The sequence below is a fragment of the Pelobates fuscus genome, chromosome 9 (assembly GCF_036172605.1).
Source record: "Pelobates fuscus isolate aPelFus1 chromosome 9, aPelFus1.pri, whole genome shotgun sequence".
Lineage (NCBI taxonomy): Eukaryota > Metazoa > Chordata > Amphibia > Anura > Pelobatidae > Pelobates > Pelobates fuscus.
The window spans coordinates 22,724,898-22,744,263 of NC_086325.1; the positions used below are offsets into that span (position 1 = coordinate 22,724,898).

Here is a 19,366-nt window from a genome sequence, read left to right on the forward strand (position 1 = left end):
ATGCCCCTTTTGAATTTACCTTGAATTCCCAACAATTCACACTTTAGTGAATAGGGCCACTCAGTCTCAGTGTACAGACCATTAGGCCCTCCTCCCAGCTCCACCCTGCAGGAAGTGTGTAACTTGCTCCTGCCCCTCACCCTAGGCCTGGCCCTCCTCTAGCACCTTCAGCCGAAGATCAAAAATCCCCCCCAAGGGTCCACGAGTGGAGGTGGACCAGCTGGGACAATGATACGAAATCTCATACACTGCAGAGCACTCCTCAGGGCTACGGTGAGATGACTGCAGAGCATTGCAGCTGCCCAGTGCTGAGCATGGCTGGAGTGCTCTGCAAGTTTACAGAATAACGCAGAGCAATATGCCCGGGAAGACCTACAAAATAATTTGTAGACTTTTAGATGCTTGCAGTATTGGCATTATCTTGCAAGACAGCCCCAATCTGTGTTCTTTGTTTACACCAGCTGGCAAAGCATCATGGGAGTTGCAGTTATGCAGCAGTTGTGGATCTACCTTTTGGCCACATCCTGCTTTATCCCAAGCAGGACAAGTGCATCCTTTTGGCTCTTGCTGGGTTGCAAGACCTATCACTCAAAGCCAGTCTATGGTTGACTCGGGATGATGGGAGTTGTACTCCAGCAAAACACAGAAGGCTGCATTTGCCCACCCTTAGTTAACTGAGCAAGCAGAGACTTGTAGCACCACCTTCTTTGAGACCTGAGCGGACTGTGATGGTGCTTTAACCCCTTAAGGACTCATGACATGTCATGATTCCCTTTTATTCCAGAAGTTTGGTCCTAAAGGGGTTAAGCCTCGTGGTGCCAGACCCACCATATTGTTATCCCTTGTGTTGATGGGCAGAGCTGCCATGCAGGATGTGGAAATAGCTGGAAAACCACGGTGGATCTGGCAACTCCATTAACAGCTGCTGCAGAGTAATGTAACCATGCCATAGAGTACAGTATGAGGGTGTGCTTTGAGTTATTGTGATATACAGACCTCTTTCTAATTCAGTGTTTCCCTTGTAGCCCTGCTCTAATGCTGCATTTGCCATTTATGGTCCCTATAGCCCTACTCTAACTTTAGATTTGCCGTGCATTGTGGGCCCTATAGCCCTACTCTAACTTTAGATTTGCCGTGCATTGTGGGCCCTATAGCCCTACTCTAACTTTAGATTTGCCGTGCATTGTGGGCCCTATAGCCCTACTCTAACTTTAGATTTGCCGTGCATTGTGGGCCCTTTAGCCTTACTCAGGACAGCATTGCATTACAGTCCCTGTAGTCCTGCTCTGTGAGTTTGCAATGCATTATGGTCCCTGTAATCCTGCTTTAGGTCTGGCTTTGCAGTGCATTATGGTCCCCGTAGTCCTGCTCTAACAGTGAGTTTGCAGTGCATTAAGGTCCCTGTAGTCCGGCTTTAGGTCTGGCTTTTTAATGCATTATGGTCCGTGCTTTAGTTCAGGCTTTGCAGTGCATTATGGCCCCTGTAGCCTGTTTTAGTTCTGGCTTTGCAGTGCATTATGGCCCCTGTAGCCTGTTTTAGTTCTGGCTTTGCAGTGCATTATGGCCCCTGTAGCCTGTTTTAGTTCTGGCTTTGCAGTGCATTATGGCCCCTGTAGCCTGTTTTAGTTCTGGCTTTGCAGTGCATTATGGCCCCTGTAGCCTGTTTTAGTTCTGGCTTTGCAGTGCATTATGGTCCCTGTAGCCTGTTTTAGTTCTGGCTTTGCAGTGCATTATGGCCCCTGTAGCCTGTTTTAGTTCTGGCTTTGCAGTGCATTATGGCCCCTGTAGCCTGTTTTAGTTCTGGCTTTGCAGTGCATTATGGCCCCTGTAGCCTGTTTTAGTTCTGGCTTTGCAGTGCATTATGGCCCCTGTAGCCTGTTTTAGTTCTGGCTTTGCAGTGCATTATGGTCCCTGTAGCCTGTTTTAGTTCTGGCTTTGCAGTGCATTATGGCCCCTGTAGCCTGTTTTAGTTCTGGCTTTGCAGTGCATTATGGCCCCTGTAGCCTGTTTTAGTTCTGGCTTTGCAGTGCATTATGGCCCCTGTAGCCTGTTTTAGTTCTGGCTTTGCAGTGCATTATGGTCCCTGTAGCCTGTTTTAGTTCTGGCTTTGCAGTGCATTATGGTCCCTGTAGCCTGTTTTAGTTCTGGCTTTGCAGTGCATTATGGTCCCTGTAGCCTGTTTTAGTTCTGGCTTTGCAGTGCATTATGGTCCCTGTAGCCTGTTTTAGTTCTGGCTTTGCAGTGCATTATGGTCCCTGTAGCCTGTTTTAGTTCTGGCTTTGCAGTGCATTATGGCCCCTGTAGCCTGTTTTAGTTCTGGCTTTGCAGTGCATTATGGCCCCTGTAGCCTGATTTACATTTCCTGTGCATTATGGTGATTCACCATTATTTTGGGTTTGGGATTCATTGTGTTTCTCATACTTTAATTTATACTCTTGCTCCCCAGCTGCCCTCACCCCCTCTCCGCAGGTACCATGTCCCCTCGCCCCTTCCTCACCAGCCTGTCCCCAATCTGTCTAAGATCCTGTCTCGATACCTGCGCTCCCTCCAGCCGTTGGTTACGGAGGAAGAGCTGGAGAGCACACAAGAACTGATGCAGGAATTTCTACGCCCCAGGGGACAGGCAGAAGAGCTAGAGCAACAACTACAGCGGAGGGCGGAACGCACTGATAACTGGGTGAGACCATAGGAGCTAGCAGTCTAACACATACGCAGGCCAACCCATGCACAATGTAATAAAATATTTGTATCCTTCTACTTTAATTCCTTGCTCTCTGTTCCATTTTCTCATGTTTTTTGTTTCCCCACCATCGTTCCTCTGCTCCTTAGCTGACAGACTGGAGGCAGCAGGCTATATACCTTGAAAACCACCTGCCTCTTCCTGTGCATTCCAGCCCAGCTGTCATTCTCCCCCAGAGAGAATACAAAGACTGGAAAGGACAGCTAAGGTACCTCATTAATGGATCTCGTCACATTTAGAAATAAAACACAGGAAGATCGATGATGTGTAACCAGAAACTGAGACTTTGTCTGGTACCCTCAGATACAGTAATAGGTTTACAAGCAATCAAGGTCTTTCAGCATCTCTCTGTGTCATGAATTGTCAGCCTTCAGGCCCAGTGTCCATAAAACCCCCATACTCCTCCACCAGCCGTGGCAAGAGTTCAGAAATTGTATATAATGGGTCTATTCACTAAACGGGGAATTATGGAATAATAAGACAAAATTAACTAAATGAAATATAGCGTAGTGGGAGAATTTCTTCAGTTTTGCTATTTTTACTTCTAGAGGCACACTATAGCGTTGGGGATACAAACCTATATTGCAAATGCGATGGCGTCCTACTAACTATGTAGATATCCTGCCACATCCCTTCCTCGACTGACATCATCCTTCTTGATGATCTCAGCCAATCCAGTGCTTTCCCATAGAGAAGCATTGGGAGGCTAGTGTGCATGCGCGGCAAATTGCCACGTTACACCAATCGCATGCTTTTTAGCTTTTTAGGAGCAGCATTTGACTGAGAGCCGAGTCTGACTGACTTATCACAGGGAATCTCTCTAGTGGCAGTCAGGAAGACATACATTAGAGGTGTGTTTAACCCTGCAATTATAATGTTGCTGTACCTGCTAAACAGCAATGTGTTAAAACTAAAGGGGCTACTACACTATAACCACTTAATCTCATCAAAAACTTTTAGTGGTGCTATTAATTCTCAACATTTCTCAGTTAAGTGAGCTGACAATCAAATGACAAAATTTGGGAAGAAACGTCCAACTTTGCTGCTGTGATCCTATATCTGCCCGTTTAGTGAACAGTCCTGGAAATTTATAGCATTTAATAAAATCGTTACATTTTTGTGTCAAAACAAGTCATGCAACTTATTTTTGTATGTGTGTGACTTTGACCTACCTGTGTGCTTAACTGTTTGAGTGCTCGCAGGTTAAGCTAAACAAGACTTAGGCTTAATAACTCATCTTCAAATTGTAGTGAATTAAAATCCAAATTACAAAATGTGGGGTGAATTACCCAACGTATATCTAAACAGGAGAATTTTTCCTGGTCACCTCTTTTACCCAGAATTTTATGATTCAAATTTTTAGTTTGTTGCACGGATGATTTTACTGAATAAACTGATTTTTTTTTATTCAAAACTGAGAAGGATTCTCTAAACCATGCTAAAATAGCCCAATTGGATACATTCTTCATGTCACCTTTTTATTAGCAATTCCTTTGTGAGTTTTCGATAGTTCATGGTTTATTGAATAACTCTGTGGCTAACATTCTGTCTTTCTCTGTGGGATAGGCCTTTTATAGTTGTTGTTGTTGTTGGGTTACCATTCACTATCAGTTATCAAAACTTGTTGTTGCTTTCTAGGTTTGCAGCAAAATTAATTTCTGGTGTTCTGGATTTCAAAGCGAAGATTGAGAGGTGTGTTTCTTTTTCTTGTTTTTTATGCCGATGGCTTTCTCTTTATTTTTCATCTCATCCATGTCTTCTTTTCGTGACTCAGCCCCGAAGGACTCCCAGAGCTATGGAGAGGCCGCAATCTTTGTCAAGACCAGTATCACAATTTCTTTGGATCATGCAGGGAACCGGGATACAAGAGAGACCGTGTCTTGCTGCAGCCTCGTCACAAGGCCGGTCCTCATCATGTGACAGTCTGCAGAAACTACCAGGTCACACAGAGCTCTCCAGCTTTCTCTGAGAGTGCCCCACTAGACTACATTCTCCAGCTGTCTCTCATAGAATGCCCCACTATATCACACTTGCTGTGTCACTTTCCACCTTGACCATGTCCATGTACTGTGTTACTCTCCACCTTGACTCTATCTGTGTCACTCTCAACTTTGACTCTCTCCATGGCTGTCTCATTCTCCGCTCTTACTGTCTTGGAGCATCTTGCTCTTCTGTATCTGTTGTCACTTTAGCTGTTTCTATGGTTCTCACTTTTCACTTTGAATATCTCCAGGGGTTTGTCACTCACTAGCCATGACTGTCTCTTAGGGGAGCACTATTTCCATGGCTCTGTCATTCTCCACCTTGGCGGCCTCCAAGACGGTCTCACTCTCCATCTTGACTGTCTCCATTGTTCAATCATTCTCCACCTTCACTGTCTACAGCTCTGTTGCTTGTCCCCTTACTTTGTCAGCATTTGTGTCGCTTTGTATCTTGATTATCTACAGGTTTATATAAGTTTCTGTTTAGAATGTTTTCAGGTGCGATGTTGTCCACCATGACCCTGCGGATCTCCATATAATGTACTATTCTTCTAACAAACTTTCATCTCACATTTCACCTAACCCTACACACCTCTCTCATACTCCCATCATCATCCTCCACACAGCCCCCTTCTCCTACTACCCCATTCCTCCTACACACATCTACCAAGTCACATTACCCTCCTCCTACACACATCTACCAAGTCGTATTACCCTCCTCCTACACACATTTCCATTTAACTTCACTGTACTCCTCCTCTATACCTCCGGCTCCCCAAGTAGCCTCATACACCGTGCTCCATTCTCTTACTTCCCCCATCCCTCTCATACACCTCTCTCCTTCTCTTGCTCTCTCTATTTCTCACCATCCAGCTTCCATCCAGCTGCTCCTTCTACCTCTTTTTTACACCACTCTCCCATTGTGCACTACGTCCTCTCCATTTAACGCCACGTCTGTCCCCTCAAACTCAGTGATCTCATCTTTCTACTTTCCCCCACGTCCATGTTGTTCCTATAGTTCTTCCAGTTGGACGTATATAATAGTGATGGAACGCCACTCACTGAGGACCAAATACACCAGCAAATGGTCTTCCTACGAGAACACTCTTATAAGACCGACAAAGAACCTGTGGGGGTGCTGACCACAGACCACCGTAACAGCTGGGGAAGAGCGTATTCCGCCCTCATCCGAGGTAATTATGATTGAGGGTCAATACTGAAATAGCAGGCTGAGGCCTCATAGTAGAATGTAATGAGTTTACCATTGTGCTCATGTCTGGGAGTAGCAGAGGGAGCTGCAGCACAGTACGGAGATCTAGTGAGTACAACTGTATTGTGGGTCCGTATTAGACAAAGTACGAAGCTGATCTCAGTAGAAATGAATGGATGTGATGTACACCCACAACGCAGAGCATATACTGTGTCCACTCTCTCTACAGACCGGTTGAACAGGGAGTCTGTGCGCAGTATCCAGCAGAGCATCCTGACACTGTGTCTTGATGCCACGGCACTGAAGTACTCCGAAGGTCTGTACAGCAGCCGCACTGCCGCTCAGATGCTGCATGGAGGAGGGAGCCATGCCAACAGCGGGAATCGCTGGTTTGACAAGACCCTGCAGGTGCTTAGATATTCCATTACCTAGCCCTACCTGCTAACCCTCTCAACCCACTATATTTTACCTCTGCCTTGCTAACCTGTCACTGTATTGTATGTGTGTCACTCCACTAACTCCTCACCGCTACACTAACTCCTTCCTGCACCAATACCTCCCTACATCACAGTGACACTGAGTGTGACTCCCTGCAGTTCGTGGTGGGGGAGGATGGGACGTGTGGACTGATATACGACCAGGCGACAGCTGATGCCTCGGCGGTCCTGACGATGCTACGCCATGTCTTGGAGTACTGGTATGTAAGTACGCAGGCTTGCAGTAAATATTGAATGATTACTGTTTTTACTGACTGATTAGCAGCACTTTCTGTATTTATCATTGGTGATGTAAATTAAGTAACTAAATTCCATAAACTAAAATATTTATAAAGTAAATTGTGTAGCTACGCCAAGGCTGGTACATGCTCAGTCTGTGTAGTTGCTGTAGGTTTGGTTCATGCTCAGTCTATGTAGTTGCTGTAGGGTTGGTTCATGCTCAGTCTATGTAGTTGCTGTAGGGTTGGTTCATGCTCAGTCCGTGTAGTTGCTGTAGGTTTGGTTCATGCTCAGTCCGTGTAGTTGCTGTAGGGTTAGTACATGCTCAGTCCGTGTAGTTGCTGTAGGGTTGGTTCATGCTCAGTCCGTGTAGTTGCTGTAGGGTTAGTACATGCTCAGTCCGTGTAATTGCTGTAGGGTTGGCTCATGCTCAGTCCATGTAGTTGCTGTAGGGTTGGTTCATGCTCAGTCCATGTAGTTGCTGTAGGGTTGGTTCATGCTCAGTCCATGTAGTTGCTGTAGGGTTGGTTCATGCTCAGTCCGTGTAGTTGCTGTAGGGTTGGTTCATGCTCAGTCCGTGTAGTTGCTGTAGGGTTGGTTCATGCTCAGTCCATGTAGTTGCTGTAGGGTTGGTTCATGCTCAGTCCATGTAGTTGCTGTAGGGTTGGTTCATGCTCAGTCCATGTAGTTGCTGTAGGGTTGGTTCATGCTCAGTCCATGTAGTTGCTGTAGGGTTGGTTCATGCTCAGTCCGTGTAGTTGCTGTAGGGTTGGTTCATGCTCAGTCCGTGTAGTCGCTGTAGGGTTGGTTCATGCTCAGTCCGTGTAGTTGCTGTAGGGTTGGTTCATGCTCAGTCTGCGTAGTCGCTGTAGGGTTGGTTCATGTTCAGTCCGTGTAGTTGCTGTAGGGTTGGTTCATGCTCAGTCTGCATAGTCACTGTAGGTGTTGATTCATGCTCAGCCCGTGTAATCGCTGTAGGGTTGGTTCATGCTCAGTCCGTGTAATCGCTGTAGGGTTGGTTCATGCTCAGTCCGTGTAGTTGCTGTAGGGTTGGTTCATGCTCAGTCCGTGTAGTTGCTGTAGGGTTGGTTCATGCTCAGTCCGTGTAGTTGCTGTAGGGTTGGTTCATGCTCAGTCCGTGTAGTTGCTGTAGGGTTGGTTCATGCTCAGTCCGTGTAGTTGCTGTAGGGTTGGTTCATGCTCAGTCCGTGTAGTTGCTGTAGGGTTGGTTCATGCTCAGTCCGTGTAGTTGCTGTAGGGTTAGTACATGCTCAGTTTGTGTAGTCGCTGTAGGGTTGGTTTATGCTCAGCCCGTGTAGTCACTGTAGGGTTGGTTTATGATAAGTCTGTGTAGTTGCTGTAGGACTGGTTCATGCTCAGTCCGTGTAGTCGCTGTAGGACTGGTTCATGCTCAGTCCGTGTAGTCGCTGTAGGACTGGTTCATGCTCAGTCCGTGTAGTCGCTGTAGGGTTGGTTTATGCTCAGCCCGTGTAGTTGCTGTAGGGTTGGTTTATGCTCAGTTTGTGTAGTTGCTGTAGGGTTGGTTCATGCTCAGTCCGTGTAGTCGCTGTAGGGTTGGTTCATGCTCAGTCCGTCTAGTTGCTGTAGGTGTTGATTCATGCTCAGCCCGTGTAATTGCTGTAGGGTTGGCTCATGCTCAGTCCGTGTAGTTGCTGTAGGGTTGGCTCATGCTCAGCCCGTGTAATCGCTGTAGGGTTGGTTCATGCTCAGTCCGTGTAATCGCTGTAGGGTTGGTTCATGCTCAGTCCGTGTAGTTGCTGTAGGGTTGGTTCATGTTTAGACCGTGTAGTTGCTGTAGGGTTGGTTCATGCTCAGACCGTGTAGTTGCTGTAGGACTGGTTCATGCTCACTCCATGTAGCCGCTGTAGGGTTGGTTCATGCTCAGTCCGTGTAGTTGCTGTAGGGTTAGTATATGCTCAGACCGTGTAGTTGCTGTAGGGTTAGTATATGCTCAGACCGTGTAATCGCTGTAGGGTTGGTTCATGCTCAGACCGTGTAGTTGCTGTAGGACTGGTTCATGCTCACTCCATGTAGCCGCTGTAGGGTTGGTTCATGCTCAGTCCGTGTAGTTGCTGTAGGGTTAGTATATGCTCAGACCGTGTAGTTGCTGTAGGGTTGGTTCATGCTCAGACCGTGTAGTTGCTGTAGGGTTGGTTCATGCTCAGACCGTGTAGTTGCTGTAGGGTTGGTTCATGCTCAGTCCATGTAGTTGCTGTAGGACTGGTTCATGCTCACTCCATGTAGCCGCTGTAGGGTTAGTATATGCTCAGCCCATGTAGCCGTTGTAGGGTTAGTATATGCTCAGTCCATGTAGCCGTTGTAGGGTTTCATGTTCGTGATTAATACCTGTTCCTGTGTAGCAGGGCTGTGTTCTGACTCCAACACCTTTCCAGTTCTAGGGGCCCCACCCTGGTACCACCACGAACACCCCTGATCCGCCTCCCACCTCCAAGGAAACTCTATTTCAGTTTCCCCCCTGACATCAAGCAGCACATAGAGCAGGCCAAGCAGAACCTGGACATGTGAGTGCAAATGGTTTCAGGATGAGGGTGAGGACAGAGACGAACCAGCGGAGATGGGAGAGTGGGTTAATGGAAAGCACAATCAAAACAATAGCAGGCAGATAAAAATGAAGGAGTATAATAGCGGGTATATGTAAAGACCGCATTCATGAACCAGTAGTGAGTGTTCAGTCCTGCAATGGGCTAGCCCAGGGGATTATTTTATGTTAATCAATAGTAAAATGGGATACGTATGGTTACAATGGTGGGATGGGATTTGTCTGCTATTGTAGAATTATGGCAGGGCTGGCTGTGACAATGAATAGTTGGTTCTTACGATGATTGGTTTGACTAGTACCGTACAAGGTGGGGTCTTAGAAAGTCTCAGTAATGAAGCAATAAATAAACATGTTTCATTCATTTGTTCTATCTTCAGAAGGATATTGATACCTTAGAGAGAGTTCAAAGAAGGGCTACTAAACTGGTTCATGGATTGCAGGATAAAACTTACCAGGAAAGGTTAAAGGATCTTAACATGTATAGCATGGAGGAAAGACGAGACAGGGGGGATATGATAGAAACATTTAAATACATAAAGGGAATCAACACAGTAAAGGAGGAGACTATATTTAAAAGAAGAAAAACTACCACAACAAGAGGACATAGTCTTAAATTAGAGGGACAAAGGTTTAAAAATAATATCAGGAAGTATTACTTTACTGAGAGGGTAGTGGATGCATGGAATAGCCTTCCAGCTGAAGTGGTAGAGGTTAACACAGTAAAGGAGTTTAAGCATGCGTGGGATAGGCATAAGGCTATCCTAACTATAAGATAAGGCCAGGGACTAATGAAAGTATTTAGAAAACTGGGCAGACTAGATGGGCCGAATGGTTCTTATCTGCCGTCACATTCTATGTTTCTATGTTTCTATGTTTCTGTCTTCTTCCCCTTTACAGATTGGTCAGTGATCTGGACATTTGCTGTTTCACCTTTCCTGATTTTGGAAAAAGTTTTCCTCGGAAACACAGCTTGAGACCTGGAGCTTTCTTGCAGGTCTGCCTCCAGCTGGGGTATTACAGGTAAATACTGTGGTTATAAACAAACTGCTAAAGAGGAGGTTAAATGAGGCTCCTACATCTACCATGGAAGGTTAACCTATAACACCTTGTCCAAAGGTAGCCTAGAACGTTGTATTTAGTACAAAGAGATCTACGGTGAGCTCTGCTAATCTGCTAGACATCAAGGCATTGGCTGTCCAGTCATAATATAATCAATTCCATGGAAATGAGGGCTGAATTTAGACCTCCTGATCTAGACTGTGCGAGAAGGTCAGGAATGAGAGGTCAAATACTTGCAGTGAGTTTGAAATTCTTCCAGTAGGTTTGTTGGCCAGATATTGATGATGGCTTTAAGATCTTTATTCTGTCTCTCAGGTTACATGGAGATCTCTGTGCTACATGTGAGGTGGTCTCAATGCGAGCCTTTCATCGGGGGCGATCAGATGTCGTGCGCTGTACTTCTCCAGAGATTTTGGAATTTGTAAAAGCTGCAGACGACCCAAGCAAAAAGGTATGTCACACACAAGGTTGTTAAATAGTGGCTGAAGGTTTTCATCATGCTGATATCTTGGTTTTATGGTAGGGATATTTAAAGAGAGAGCGTCAATCTGCACGTTATATAAAGGTCCACTTGATTTGCTTGTGTGTTGAGCACAGCAAAGATTTTCAAGCTGTATAAGCAGGTGTTCTGAAGGATAACTTCACTATTCTTTACCAAAAAGCTGCTAAATTTTTTTCTTTTTTTTTCTTAAAGGGATACTGTAGTGCCAGGAATACAAAGCTGTATGCCTGGCACTATAGCTCCTTCTGTCTCCCCCCTCCCTCTCGCCCCCCCCCCCCCCCCCAAACCGCAAAATAAAAGGTTAAAAACCCATTATTTACTTACCTGATCCCAGTGCCGATGTCCCTCAGCACTGGGGTGATGCTCCGACGTCCCGCGATGAGCGGTTGCTAACGCGCAGGCACATCAAATGCCGCACACACATTAGACCTCCCTATAGGAAAGCATTGAATCAATGCAGAGCGTGAGGATGTCCAGTGTCAGATGCCGGACCAAAGGTCCTTTTCAATCCATGAAGCGCCTCCATTGGCTGTCTGGTAGACAGTAACTGCGGGCAGACTTGGTGCTGCAATGTAAAGATTGCAGTTTCTCTGGAACGGCAATGTTTTACACTGCAGCACTAGGTGCAAAAGGGACACTGCACCCAGACCGCTTCAATGAGCTGAAGTGGTCTGGGTGCCTACAGTGTCCCTTTGATCAAAATTAAAAATTGAGATATCTGCAAATACTGCATATGCAGTGTATACGATTTTAAAGTGTTTGTAACATAACAGTGAGCCTTGCAAAGACTTCTCATTGAGCTGCATTGGTAAGTCTGTGATTGGACAGCCACAGAAAGTCTGGGCGGGGTTAGAAGGGGAGGGATTGCAAAGGCAGCAGATAAGAGAAATGCAGCTTCTGGCAGCTGTTTTTAGATAATCTCCCAATGAAAAAAATGTATAATTAAATGCCTGCAAGCTTTTGTTTTAGGATATATTTACTAAACAGTGATTTTTATTTAGTTTCTTTTTGGGCGGTGGAGTGTTACTTTAAGAACTTTCTCACTGTTTACATAGTGAATAATGGTGAAATCCTGAACTCCTGCGCTCCAGCATCCAGGAAACCTGTAAAGGCTTACTGTAATACGCAGTCCTTTATCTGTCCTTTAATATTCAGTCTGCCTGTATGTATTCACACCTTCTGTATCATCAGGTTCCATTGTCCTAATTTATGTTGGATCAAATCTCAGCTATTGCACAAGCAGCCAGTAGGTGGCGCGGATCCTGGTAATATTATACTATTCGCTATAGTAAACATTATACAGTCATTTCTTTGTTACAAGATCCTGGTATAGTGAAGCCTTTGTCCAGTTAAAGTATTAAAAATTAACTTACATTAAGCAAAGAAAAATGAATATGAAATCCAACAGGGTATGATTACCCATTTATCGGCCACAGAAAAAGTTACTAAAATATTTGTTTCTCTATAGATGCCAAAAGGGGTTTAAATATGGCACTATGGAGTCAGGCTGCAGTAGGAATTCTGCATGGATAGTAAATGTAAAGCATGGTTCTGCTATGTTTGGATATTGAATATTACGCTGTGCTTGGCTATTCTGTGTTTTATTGGGTATTATGCGTATAACGATTGGCTATAAAGTGATTTCAAGGTACATGGGACAGGTGTAGCGTTATCCTGGACAGAAATATCCAGATTAGATGGGTCTGCAGTTTTTTTTCCTGTGTATGTGGACTGTGCCATTACCCACATTCAGACCCGTGTTTGGGGTAATTCCTTTTTTTTGCAATTGTGATTAGATCTGTAGCACTTTCTGATGATGGACAAGTGCGAAGAGCACCTGGAAATGAGAGCTTGTTATGGTTGCTGGGGGCAGAATGAATTGAATTGTTTCTGCATCCATTAACCTGTATCTCTCCGAGTTTGAAAGCTTCGCTAGTGCGTCTGTGAGCTGATGTGTTTACAAACTGTGTGAATCACTGCATTTCACTGCGAGCTTGGATTCCGTGCCAGGAGAGCCTCGTTTGACTCATCGCCAAAATCAACAAATGGAAGTTGGGACAAGACCCCTCAAGCAAAATTCTTCAACCGTAGATAATGTAATTCATTCAGCTTGCCCCAACAACACTGGGAGACTTCTGTTTCTGTTGTTTGAATGTTGTTGTGTCCTTTTCTCCATTGTGAATAGCTGAATCAGTGATTAATTCTAGGAGGAGAGGGCTGGTGAGAGTTTGTTGTGATCATTGAACATGTTTTAGAAGCTAATTGTTTATTAATGGTTTATTTCCGTATAAGCTTGTTCTACCAGGAAAACGTCTTCTAACAAGGTCTTGGGCCACCAGGATTGGAAACTATTGGACGTGGCAGTTTACCGTTTGTGGACTTTAACACCCAGAAACAGCCCATATCAATAAGCCATGTTTATGACGGTAAAACAGGTTTCTATTCTGGAGTCACGTGACACATGTTGAGAGAGTTTCTCCTGGTTTCCATGGTGACTGCCATTATTTAGTACTTGGCTCTTGAATTGCACCTGGTTTTACCTTGACAAATATAGCAAACTTTATCGCCATGCATCCCGGCTGTGTGCTTAGGAACCACTAATGGTCCATGATGTTTTGATATCCTAACCGGAACAGAACTGGTGATTAATCCTAAATCCTCAACTCTGTTCTCCAATTCACCACAACATGCTGTTTAGTGAATATTAACCCATCAGAATCATTGTGTTTGTGTTCTAGGCAGAAGAGAAGCTCTCTCTCTTGTTAAGGGCAGTGAAGACTTACCAGGATTCCACGGAGCAGGTAAGTGATGGTGGAGCCTTTCTCATTAATGGGTTAGGGGGTTGGGCTCCCATATATCTGTCTAGTCTGATAGTGCTTTGCTCTCTCCTCCAGCTCTGCTTCACTCCTACTTGATATTTCCTATCCTAATGTTTCTAATACCCCACTTCCTATAGACTGTAAGCTCATTTGAGCAGGGTCCTCTTCAACCTATTATTCCTGTAAGTTTTCTTGTAATTGTCTTATTTATTGTTACATCCCCCCCCCTCTCAAAATATTGTAAAGCGCTACGGAATCTGTTGGCGCTATATAAATGGTAATAATAATAATAATAATAATAGTCGTCCTAACTAGCAACAATGTTTGGACCTGGCACTTTTTACCAGCGACCCATTCATTCTTCATACTGTTGGGTGACTCATGAAAAGTTCTTCCCAGCTCATGAGTTGCAACACCTCCGCAGGTCGGCTAAGCCAGCATACCTAATGGTGTATACCCCTGCCACTGACCCCTACACTTCTCACCCTCCTTTGACTTATGGGGTAGATACTAAAATAACATCACTCTGTTATTTCCAGCGATGTTTTATCTTTTTAACTTTTTATCTTTTAAGACTGTTCTCACTTACGGTTAAGCTCAACCAATTTAAACATGGGCATTATCACTCAACCCCACCATTTCGTTAAACTACAATGGCCGGTATAGGCTGATACGGCCTCGTTGGTGCGCATACACCGAGTTACCTATAATGCCCTAGCAAGATGGTTGCACCATTTAACCCGAAGGGGTAGGCCCCCGCTACAGCCACCGTAACATGTCACTATCCTTAGACCTATGGGACTGAAGTTATTGTATGATAATACTCTCTTTTTGCTTTTTACACTTGTCTTTTCTCTTTTAATAATGTTTATGCTTTAAGTTAAGCTCTATTAATATAAAACTGTGCAGTATCATTTAATGTCATATGTCTGGTAACCAAGAATGACCGGTTATTGCTGTTGTGGCTTTACTGGCATGTATGTACTAAACTACCTGCACTCAAAAATAAAGAATTAAAAAAAAAAAAAAAGTTCTTCCCAGCAGCGTGAATGATTCTTGGGGCTAGTGTCAATCCATTTAAGGGTTCTCCAAGCATCATGGCCACATCATTGTTCTGAAATAGTTATGGTGCAAGGACCCTGAATGTCTAGCATCTCAGTTTGAAACGCTGTATATAATATTTAATTTTGCTGCCACAGGTGTAACTCCACGTCCAGCAGGTTTCTTTAGCTTCCCAGGATGGTTTATGTATATTTTGTGCCTATTCCATGTATGGAGGTTCATTCATTGGCCAACGCTCTCAGCCAATGAATAAATGGCAGGATTGGCATCGGTCTTCTTCAGCCAGCATTCCTGGGGCATGTCACTGTTTGCCAATTACCGTCACGCCGTACCAGGTTTGACGCACAGTGTAGCACTGTAAACATCACCACTAAAGCAATTCTGCAACTTTGGAAATTATGAATTGTCTGGAAGTGACAGCTATCTCTAAATGCAATTCCCCATCAACTCCCCATGCAGACCCTGTGCTCGTTATGAGGAGAAACAGTGTATTTCTTTAAACCAGACATCAATAAAAAAAAAATGTATTTTCGAATCAAAGAAGCTAATGCTGAACCCAGTGATAACAATGGCTTATGTCCATCCTTAACCCTTTACATGCCGTGTTGTGTTTGTCATATAATACGTTTATGAAATCCAGCTTGGCCATTCTCATTTTACGTTGCATCAAATCTCACATATAACGAAAACCCCTCTTGTTTAATGCATCATGTGATCTGACCAGCAAGATGTGGTGTTGCAAACAGAACATAAAAATCTGATTTCAAATATTTTTTTTATTATTCTTTATTTTGTTTGTGCAAGGAATTAACAATTATGCATTCAAAGCCATCATAGTGCATAGAAGTATCGGTGTTTCAACAAGGGTATCAGTATGGCATAGTTCAGTCCTGCACATTTTTCAATAGGTTATTCAGGCGTAGTGTGTCCATTGTAAGAAAATGGAAATGGGAAGCATATCATATGTTGAACAGTAGGTATAAACATGTATGTGACAGTAGAAAACATTGCACATTTTAGGCTTATCACAGTATGCTACGACACAGTATGTATACCGTACATGTAAAGCAGGTCTCTCAATTAACTGTGTGTGCTTAAAATATACACTACATTGAAGCGGGTGCTAGTGTGGTTACTGTTTGTGGTAGGAGCATGCTGCGATGAGCGATGCCCATATATAGTGGGGCTGATCTCAAATATTTGCCTAGTTTAATACTATGTGAATATAGAACTAAAAAATAGAATTGTATTCTCTAGCCGTTAAATCTACTTTTAAAAGTCATATTTCGTTAATATTTGAAGCCAAGACATGACTGTTTTGACTCGAATGTGCCTTAGCCTTTATAATGGGCCAATGTTTTGCAGGTGTTACAGGGACAGTCAGTAGATGGCGCTCTCCTGGCTATGAAGAAGCTGTGTATTTCCTCTGGAGTTGCGCTTCCATCCATCCTGATGGACACATCCTATGCAGTCTCTACTCATTGGAAGCTATTCACAGGACAGGTGTGTATCTGTGTACGTGCAATATGCAAATAACAACCAGAGCTGCTAATGGTTCTAAGAAATCCATCTGGGTGTTATTTATCCAGTAATTATGTGAATAGAAGAAAAATGTTCAGATGATTATACGGATCTTGTACGCAATACTTCTAAATGGGAAAATGTAATGAGCTGGGAATTCTGCATTTCTTTACTCTACCTGCCATGAATATCCTCTTTGTTAAGAATTTCTCATTTAACTAATGTTTATCTTGAGGTTTCTGATTTCTAAGCCATAACCGGCGCTATGCTGACGAGCCCCAAAAGGGTGAAACGGTGCAGCGAAAGGCTCAACGTTAATTCATTCTGTTTGTAATCTGTAAATTGATATAAAGAACTGAATTAGAATATAGGTCATCGCAAGGGGAGCCTACAGAAATATGTGTTGGAAAACTGTAAAGATGAATGTTGTCTTTCCTCATTTGCATATTTTGAGTTGAATTCCAGGAGTCCTGTGGACACACAATATTGCTCGGATCTGCTTTGTGTGAATTTTGTTTCTTTAAGATATGCAGATATTGTACAGCAGTGTGTTTGAGTGTTTTGTTTTTTAAATAAGTGAAGGTTTTAAAAAAACAAAATTATAATTTTTGTCGCAGTAACTTTAATCATCTTTAGAATGTATTCATATGTAGCCGTTGTAACGCTGCTATTAAAACTCCTCAAATTTTTCACACTCGGAGCGATAATATTAATACTTTCCTCCTTCAGGTGTCTTCTCCTATGGATTGTGTGATGTGCTATGGACCTTTGGTTCCCGATGGTTACAGCGTTTGCTTTGCGCCTTCTGAAGACAATATCACAGTTTGTGTGTCCGCCTTTGATTGCTGTCAAGAGACTGATGCCCAGAGACTATCAGACTTTTTACAGGTGGCTCTAAGAGATATGCATGCCCTCATCCTGGAGTGCCGACCTGGGGAAGACTAAGCCGAAGGTCTTTCTACAAGGAGATGTTCCTCTCTGAGAGAGGATGTCTCTGACTGCTGGGATGTATTTTTCAGTTTTTCCGTATTTGTCTCTCATTTAAAAAACACAAAACCAAAAGGCTGAGGGATGTGTGCTGTGGTGACAGTTTACCAAAGGAACGGACTCCAATATTAGAAATAAAACATAAACAATATAACAAATGATTTATTACGATTTCATTGGTTTTGTTTCCCTTATCTAATTGCTATTTACTAGAGATGCTCGATGAAGGAAAATGATATGCAACTGGATGGTGGGATTGAAAGAAGGGTAAACATAGAGAGGAGCCTAAATGTTGGTGAAAGGAAGGATAGGTTGTCAAAATGCGAAATTCAGGGGAAAGTACAGGGAAAAGAAAAAAGTTGAAACAATAACTAAGACACAGTAAGTTGGTGAGAAAAACCAAAGTGGTATAAAAGGGGGTTAAAAGAGAAAAATAAGTTGAGGGGAAGAAAGTGTGGACGGGGCTATAAGGTTTGATTGTGAAATTAAAACTACTATAACCTCAAAAGACCACATTTTTATTTGTCCATCTTTTTTACAATGTTTTGAATGTAATAATAAAAAGACTGCAGCAGCTTCTTCTTTGATAATGTTCAGTGTGGTTCATTGTGCGTCTGGGGCTTTAATGGCAAAATGTGGAACCTGATAGGACAGAAGATGCCTCCATAGCCACTCGTGGTCTGTGGGTACAGATAATGGACCTGTGCTGGTGTGTTTGGGCTGACCGTAAAAAACATTTGGTTAAAATTTCTCAGTCCTTGGCTGACGGAGACACCTGAGGTTATCATTTTTTTTGTAAATGTTTATTTTTGTAGTGCTGAATAGTATACAATCTCCCAACAACAGCAGCAGGCACATTAAATGACACAATTATACAGGTAGTTTGCAGACAGATTTAGTATGTAGAGCTAAGATATGTACAACTGCGATGAAACAGCACAATTTTATATTAACCCCTTAAGGACCAAACTTCTGGAATAATAAGGGAATCATGACATGTCACGTGTCCTTAATGGGTTAAAGAGAGTAAGAGAACATGCTGGTAAATACTACATATTATTGTAAGATGTAGTCAAAAGTAGGCCTATAGTACCTGTGCGTTGTCGCTAGAAGGCATATGCGTGGATGAGATACTTAACTATTCTATAATGAGGCTTGTCACACACAGTAATGGGAAACAAAAAAAACATGCTGGGCTATCTTACGAAACAGGCTTTGTACCACTGGGCATAAGATGTTACACATTGCTGCACTAGAGACATATGAGATAGTAGGGCACATAACGTTAACTTAAAAAGGCAGTGAGTTCTTTGCGTAGGACTCAATAATTAATGGCCTCCGCCTTCCGCACAGGGTCCACTTGCCAGACTGCGGGTCTGTCGTCGTTTCAGCTGATTCCCTGGGTCGGCAGGCCTGCCGAGCATGAATGGAGGGCCCAGGATCAGCATGGGGGCAACAGGTAAGTGAGGTATTCTTCCAGGTCTTTGTGAAAGCCGACATCCTCTGTCCATGGACTTGGTACCTCTTTGCGGCTAAGTCCTTGCCCCCCAAGGGGCGGTTGGAAGACCAAGGAGGTGTACGCCAGCGGCGTAGGATTTTCTCCTGTTTGGTCGATGTCCCGAGGTCATGCCTCTGATGGCTTTCGGCCTAGGCAGGCAGTCGCTTGTGTGGTGAAGCATTTGGGTGGCTGCGCTGCCCTGAGGTGTCCTACCCGATGCTGTCCGTGAGCCTCTCTCTGTCCTCTGTTTGGACCTGGCGGCTGTGGAGCGTGCCTGCAGTTTGTCCAATAAGGGGCCTGGAATATTGTGTCCTGCCTGGCCTCAATGTAATCTTGGTAGGGCCCATGTGACTTGCTGAAGGTTTGTGAGGGATGTGGAATAACCTCCACCCAGGTCGTGTCAAACTAACTTGATTGCATTCTACGAAGAAGTAAGTAGAAGTATAGATCAGGGTGTTGCAGTGGATGTGATCTATTTGGACTTTGCCAACTGCCAAGGCATTTGATACAGTTCCACACAGAAGATTAGTGTTCAAACTCAAGGAAATCGGTCTAGATGAAAATGCTTGTTCTTGGGTAGAACATTGGCTTAAAAACAGAGTACAAAGAGTTGTCGTTAATGGTAAATTTTCAAGCTGGACAGAGGTGGCAAGTGGTGTCCCTCAGGGGTCTGTTCTGGGACCCCTTCT

The 19,366-nt window shown here is 43.9% G+C and overlaps 1 protein-coding gene across 1 annotated transcript; it reads left to right on the forward strand.

Annotated features, from left to right (window-relative positions):
• Positions 1-111: 111 nt before the first annotated feature.
• LOC134572494 (carnitine O-acetyltransferase-like) lies at positions 112-17,519 on the forward strand. Its single transcript, XM_063431485.1, has 14 exons — positions 112-273; positions 2,447-2,677; positions 2,830-2,948; positions 4,379-4,432; positions 4,515-4,680; positions 5,741-5,915; positions 6,162-6,340; positions 6,529-6,629; positions 9,063-9,191; positions 10,127-10,249; positions 10,604-10,739; positions 13,529-13,591; positions 16,037-16,174; positions 16,922-17,519. Exons 1-14 carry the CDS (start codon positions 229-231, stop codon positions 17,135-17,137), a joined length of 1,875 nt encoding a protein of 624 aa, XP_063287555.1. The 5' UTR covers positions 112-228; the 3' UTR covers positions 17,138-17,519.
• The last annotated feature ends 1,847 nt before the right edge of the window (positions 17,520-19,366 follow it).

Coding starts and splice junctions, on each gene's coding strand:
- LOC134572494 (XM_063431485.1), top strand. CDS start 229: ATGATACGAAATCTCATACACTGCAGAGCACTCCTCAGGGCTACG. Junction 2,949..4,378: donor GACTGGAAAGGACAGCTAAG/GTACCTCATTAA, acceptor GTTGCTTTCTAG/GTTTGCAGCAAAATTAATTT. Junction 6,630..9,062: donor CGCCATGTCTTGGAGTACTG/GTATGTAAGTAC, acceptor ACACCTTTCCAG/TTCTAGGGGCCCCACCCTGG.